This window comes from Atta colombica, unplaced genomic scaffold (genome assembly GCF_001594045.1).
Source record: "Atta colombica isolate Treedump-2 unplaced genomic scaffold, Acol1.0 scaffold268, whole genome shotgun sequence".
Taxonomy (NCBI): Eukaryota; Metazoa; Arthropoda; class Insecta; order Hymenoptera; family Formicidae; genus Atta; species Atta colombica.
This window is the reverse complement of record NW_017259368.1, coordinates 536,425-543,403: the sequence shown is the minus strand read 5'-3', so window position 1 is coordinate 543,403 and position 6,979 is coordinate 536,425. Positions and strand designations below refer to the sequence as shown.

Sequence of the window (6,979 nt, the reverse complement as noted above, 5' to 3'; positions counted from 1 at the left end):
TTTTTTATGGGATTTAATTTGGCGCAGGTTGTTGATATCAAATCTTTTATATATATATATACACAAATAATACATATTATTAAAATTATATAACTCTTCCTAATCTCTTATAATAACTTCTTTATTGTAAAATATTTTAGGAAGTATTATAGAATGTTGTAGAAAACTCCATTATTCCTTATTTTATTCTTGAGGAATAGAAATTTGAAAAAAAATTGTAGATTTTATATTAATTAATCGTAATGCAAATACACAAATGAAGAAAGGATAGAATTATTGTGCAACTTAATGTATTGCAGATTGCTCTTTGCTTGACGGTGCACACTCTAACTCCGGACGATGTCTTCACAGAAGGTCTTAATTGGGGTATCTCCTATGACCTACCCAACGAGAGCAAGTCTGCCCTGGAGCCTTTCTTAGAGTTAAGGAACGATAAACATAAAACAAGCAATAAGCATAATCGATATAGTTCCACTATGATCGCTAATAGATATGGCACCCTGAATTCAGAATGGAATAACAACGTCAAGCAGCATTTCGTACCTAAAAAAAAATATCGCAAGTCGGAATACTATTACTTGCAAAGGAGACACCGGAGAGAACTTTACAACAAACTGGAGGTCATCATGAACGCGTAGGTAGTCTCGCTTATTTTTGTGAACTCGTAATAAGTAAATATGATTAAAGAAAAAGTTAATTTGCAAGACCAAGAAGAGACTTGATTTACGTGAAACTCATAATAGATAAATGAACAGCTCAAGAAATTAGTTAAACTAACAAGAGAATTTCTTAAAGCAATCTAATTTCCAAATCTGTTTCATAAACAGACAAAATCATGGCGTATTATACATTTAGAAAAAAATCACTGCATGAGAATATTAAGTGTACATACATTTATTTTCAAATAATAAAGGATTGAATTTTTGCGGTAAATGAAAATGTCTTCCAAGAAATAATTCTTAGTTTGAATTTGATGAAGCTCTCGGTAACTCACGTTGAAGATTGAATATTCGTAAAGCACTCTGTGATCGATAATGACGCGAATGATTGGATATTAAACAAATTGTGATCACAACGACGATGTAATGATATAATTATTGATGTTCTGAATTATGATCCGATTATTTCTGCATCTAGTAACGATTAATAACATCTACGTTAAAACAACAATTTCTCCTGATCAACTTTTTGTACTTATCATTATCCATTCAAATTAATCTATTAACCTGGATTTCAAACGAATCTATTAACCTGGATTTCAACATTTTGAAGGAAACAACGAATTTTCGCGAAACACTCTCAGATGAGAGACACATTTGGTAATAAAATGAAACGGTGGTTTTAGCGACTCCAGAGCGATCGAACGGTCTCGTCTCTTTATGGAGACCCGTCGATTTCCTTCCGTGTCATCTATCGACGTACCAACGTATCGACCGCATTAACAGGAGAAAAGCCGATACATCGCGATAATGATGACGAGACCGAACTCTTCATACCGCATGTCGGTCGAAGAGATGCGCTATTATCACGTCACGTGAGCTTACAATTTGTCAAGTCATATTGTATTATTGGATGTATGACGGTAGCAATTACGCGGTGGGATTTAGTCAATTAATTTTAATTATTCGACGAAGACTCGAACCGAGTTTTATCAGAACGCTAATGTTAATACGCTAATGCCATTGGCTGATATTTTACAATATTAAAAAGCCTTTTCCTGGCAATCTTAAATCAATAAATTAATTTATTATTTGCACAATTGAAGATATGTACATTTACATATATTTTTACAATATATTGTCTTAGCGTTTCTCAGTTTAAATATTCCTTTTAAATCGCATGTGAAACTTTGTTGTAATTTGTTAGAGCCAATTTCTTTTCTCTCGCGAAAATATGACCTGAGACACTTTTTTTATCGCAATTTCATCGACTTTCTAAGTAGACAAGAACAATCTTACATTTAACGAACATCGCTGAACATTAATGAAAAGATAAATCCGAGTTATTTAGAACGCTCACAAAGCACATAACTTTGCGACTGCAACTGATGTTGCAAGGCGACAAAAAGAAATCATTTGTCGAGCCTCGCATAATTCAGCGAAACGCGTTTATTACAGCGTTCCCTTATTGCAGCCCACGACATTTTTAAAGACGTTTATCGAACGACATTTAGCAGCACCATTTACTCCATCTTGTTCAGGATAACAAGACGAGCGTTAGAGTATTGCGGCTAATATCCGTATGAAATTATTCACCCCTTCGCTGGGAAGATACTAAAGTGGTGGTTTACGCCCGGCGTCTTATGCCGACCGCTTGGGTTATGCAAGGATAGTTTTCTCTCTATATATATGAGTGTATATATGTAGGAGGAAGGGGGGAAACGTCGCCGGTGGTTTATAAGGGATTGGTCGGCGGTGGTAGTGCCGTTGGTGCGGCTTAAGGATGGTATGAATCAGAGGGTAACGCTTCCACGGCCCGCGGAACGGCGACGAGGAGTTGTTTCTGAACGGGTCTGGCGGACCATTTATCCACTTCTCAGGCAAACGACCACGGGAAAATAGTTTCTCTCTCTTCCACATCCAAGACCATAACTAGATTTATATCTTCTGTCAGGGTGGTCCGATTATTTTCGTCGGCGGATTTTCGTTTCTGGTCATACAAGAACCTAGACAACAGCAGCCGAGAGTTTTTACTCGAGAAACATAGTACCAAAGATATTTAACTTGGGAACCTTCATAATAACATTGGTGACAGTTTGTGAAGAAATCCTCTGAAAACATGATTCGTAATGCGGAATTGAATGCTGAGAGTCTTACTTCTCTTGTAAAAGTAGATTAAGGGCGAATTTTTTTAACTAATTGCTATAACAAAGAGTAGAATAACGTAAAATCCATTAAGAAATACTCATTCATAGCTAATAAATTAGATTTGTTAAATAAAAATAAAAATATTTTTTTTTTATAAAGAATTTAAAATATTTTTAATTTTTTATTTAAAGGTTTATAAAAATAATGGCAATAAAATAAATGGCAATAATATGATAATAAGAAAAAGTGAATATAAGAATAATAAAACAGAGAGAATAGACTAATAAGAATGAATGTGTATTTAAATGTCTCATTATTGTCAAAGAAAATTGGGACGTTATTTAGAGAATTTGTAAATTAATAATAAATATACGAATGAGATAAGTTTAAATGACATTTGCATAACGTAAAAGAATGAATCGGTTCAAATGGCACATCAGATTAGCTATATTAGACTGACAGTTTAATTTTATCTTGTCTCTTCGAGAGATCCACTTTTCATTAAGATCTTCTCTACAAAATAAATAGTCGGCACATTTACTCAAATTGCCAATTGTTCAAGTTCGTCGATGGCTTGTGATAAATGATTCGTCTGGTTTTTCCGCCTACAAACACAAATATTCATTTTTTCCTTTCTGTTCAATGTAAAACGATTAAACGTGCAGTTATATAATCTAGAGAGCTGTTTCGTTTTCATTAAAATTCTTAACTTTTTATCAGAATTTTGAACAGAGAGAAGAAGGAGATTAAAGAAGACGTAATATCATTCTGTAATATCGTTTTTCCTTCTGAAATCAATAAGAAAATAATTATTATCTCCATTCAACATAGTCTACTCAAGATTGTTTCCGGATATACAAAGTAGCAGTGATACGCAGAATATTACTTTTGCGATCCAATAATCTAAAGATATGACGAAAAAAAAACAACTCGAATTTAATGAGAGATGAAGCAGATTTTTAACTTTTTTTAGCGTGTAAAATGCATTCTAAAAACGTTCTTTAATCTTTGACGGAAAACTGTACGAGGTACGAATTCGTGGTTCTTTCTTTTTAGAATTAATAAATTCGCTAAAAAGTTATCGAGAAGATAAATTATTATTATGTTCTCCTTTCAAGCTTATGTAAACCACTTATTGACCACTTTATTGACTAATTTGAATTTATAAGCTTTCATTAAAAAGGAGCTTTTATTCATTAGAATTCATGGATACATATCTAATCTATCTTTCTCGCAAGCGTTTTTTAAGATAGATCTGTATATTATACATACATTTACAGAAATTTTTCTATTCTTTTTCAGAATGGGCTTTGATGGCAGAATGTGTGTTCTACGCGCGCTTTGCGAAGCATCTCAACAATTAATGCCAAAGGGAAACACTTTAATAGAAGAAATGATGAGAATATCATTTTCGTAAGGATTTTAAAGAGATAGATAGATTTGGCAAATATGCGCTTCGAAGAGCCGTGATTTTAGTATTCTATTTTTCGAATTTTTTCCTCTACATTTCACTTTAAGAATTCATGAATATTAACTGCCGCGTAAGTTTAAAATAATGTGATTTAAGAGACAGGAAGGAAAAGGAGAAAAAAACAAATGTGATGAAAGATATAGTTAACTGATACTAAAAAGATGTAAGATTTATAAATAAATCGCTAAATAAATAAAAGCTAGTAAATAATTTTCCTTAAAATTAAATACAGACATTATTTTGATAATTTTTTGATAAATGTGAAATTGTTTTTTATATAAAAATTTATAGTATATATATTTTTTTTTTATATATATATATATATATATATATAAAGTGTAGAATTTTTTCTTCGCTTTGATATTAATCCGAAAATAAAAATTCTATTATCCACATGACTTAATTGGCCGATATAGTTTTGTTCTCTCATTCATGAACAATTCTTCACTTTCAATCGTTTGCACAGACACAAAAGTTATCGAGAACGTTTTGACATTTTTGTTTGCTTGTATAATTCGTTATTAAGTACTTGAAACTCATCTATTTGAAACACGTGTTTTACGTAAAATCGTATATCTATCTGTAATATCACAAGTAGAGATGATGACTTTTATAAAAAATTTATCTACGATAAATTGCTTTTTTTATGACTGTACGTATACTTCAACTTTCTTCTCAAAAATATACAAAATTACCCCAATTCTCCTAATTAAATTTTCTCTATTTTTTATTCAATTTCATTTAATGAAAACTCTGTTTGAAAAACGTGCCTCAGAACGTTATGTGCCAATACACTTTACTCCATTTCTTCATTTCTAAGTTAAATTTATAAATAGTTATAAATTTTCTTTGCAAGAGGATAAAATAATTTTTTCAAGTCAAATGATGATGAATTAGAAACATAATTCACAGCACAAACAATTTTTTTATTCAACGAGAGGTATTTTCTTCATTATTCTACAACTGTTTATTATGAGCAATCATGATAGTTAGCCTATTTATCATTTCAAATAACGGAGGCTTCCCTCCTGAGAGACTATTGCTCTATTATTCTAGAATATTTCAGATGTTTCTTGCTAGATGATAGGAGGAGAATCAAGACGAGACTCTTGGTCTGCCTTTCCTCCTCGTCGATTTTCCATGACTCTTCGACGCGTAATTCGATCATTGCCATAATGTAGACTGGTGAACGCTTGGCTTATAATTTAAAAGATAACTCGTTTCGCCCTTCTCGTTACAGATTACCTCTAAAAAGAGTGTTCTCCTTCGAACCAGAGGAGCATCGCACGTACACCAAGGCTCATAAAGCCGGCCACGAGGGCAAAGATTGCATGGCCATGTTTCCCGGGTGCAGTTTCTCCCTCATCGACCTGGCCCTCGGGAAATATAACGCACCTCCATCCGACCACTTCGGAGATGCTATGGACCACACCGGAACTTTCGACACGGAGGTCGGACCTGCCGTAGATTGGCCGAGATATAACATGAGGTAACGTGTTGCATGCAAACAGCAGTTTGATTTCGACGCTGTGCGAACGTGAAGAATAGCTCTTGTAATGCTAATGATGACAACTCGTCTTCGACTGAGATAAACGATCACCATGGACATCAGAAAAATGCAAGTTGAATAGACTTTGTAATTTCAAGTATACAGATAAAAAAATTTTATTTTCTGCCTCAATTACTTTTATTATCGTATTCCATATATTATACAAAGACATCAAAATAGGAAGAAAAATTTCTAATAATTATGTATCTCTCGCACTACAATAGTAATGTTAACACCATGATTATTAATGTTGCTATTTGTGCTTTATTGCTATTATTATTATCGCGTATAAAAGCACAAATGCGAATTACAAACAACTAATATGCGATTTACGAGTATATACATCATTAAACAGAATGATGCGAATAACAGAGTTGAAAGTGGAAAGTGGGACACTGAAAACCGAACGAGAAACATTTCACATGGCGCCAACGAGGTAGACAGTTGATATATCCCATAATACGAGCTATAATTATGTTGTTCATTGTTATTGTGTAGGATGGCATGATTTAACTAATTGGCTAGGATTGTTTTGGATTGACAACATGAATCAACAAAAAAGAGAAAATGTATCGGGAATCAATAAGAGAAGACGAAGAAGGAAAGCTTAAGAACTAACGGAATTCAAAGAAATGTATTCTGCAAGTCTTCTTTTCGTTTCTGTAAGTATTTCTCTCCAATACCGTGTATGATATTTTTAGAATACAAAAATCTCTTTACGTTTCACAGCATTGTTGCGCAAGATTTACAATGCTGTTTAAAATTAGAAATTCATATTTAAAAAAAACGAAAAAAAAAATGATAATCGAGAGAAAGAAATAAAATTTATTAATTAAATCGATTAAGAAGTAAAGATGTACATATCGTTTATTTGTTATAAAATGACACAACTTTGAAAATATAGAAAATAAGTTTGAACGTTTTGAAACATTAAAACTTTTAGAATATTAATCTTAAAATGCAATGTTAATGTAATAACTAATTGTAATGAAACAAAAGTACTTTCTTTTTTCTTTATATATTTCCATTCTTTTTTTACACTCAACGTAAAAATATGTTGACAATTATTGAGTTAAGTCGTTGTTGAAAGTATTTCGATTTTTATTATAACGCTTAATGAGAAAATAATCCCAATTATTTATCTGTAATAAA

At 32.2% G+C, this 6,979-nt stretch overlaps 1 protein-coding gene across 1 annotated transcript in view; it reads left to right on the top strand.

The window, feature by feature from the left end:
• LOC108689286 overlaps positions 1-6,438 on the top strand; it is a 10,560-nt gene extending 4,122 nt beyond the window's left edge. Inside the window, exons 2-6 of the mRNA XM_018196007.1 lie at positions 300-634; positions 4,110-4,220; positions 5,519-5,767; positions 6,183-6,214; positions 6,326-6,438. Of these exons, the coding sequence (XP_018051496.1) occupies positions 300-634; positions 4,110-4,220; positions 5,519-5,767; positions 6,183-6,214; positions 6,326-6,438 (840 nt within the window). The remainder of the gene's footprint in view (positions 1-299; positions 635-4,109; positions 4,221-5,518; positions 5,768-6,182; positions 6,215-6,325) is intronic.
• The last annotated feature ends 541 nt before the right edge of the window (positions 6,439-6,979 follow it).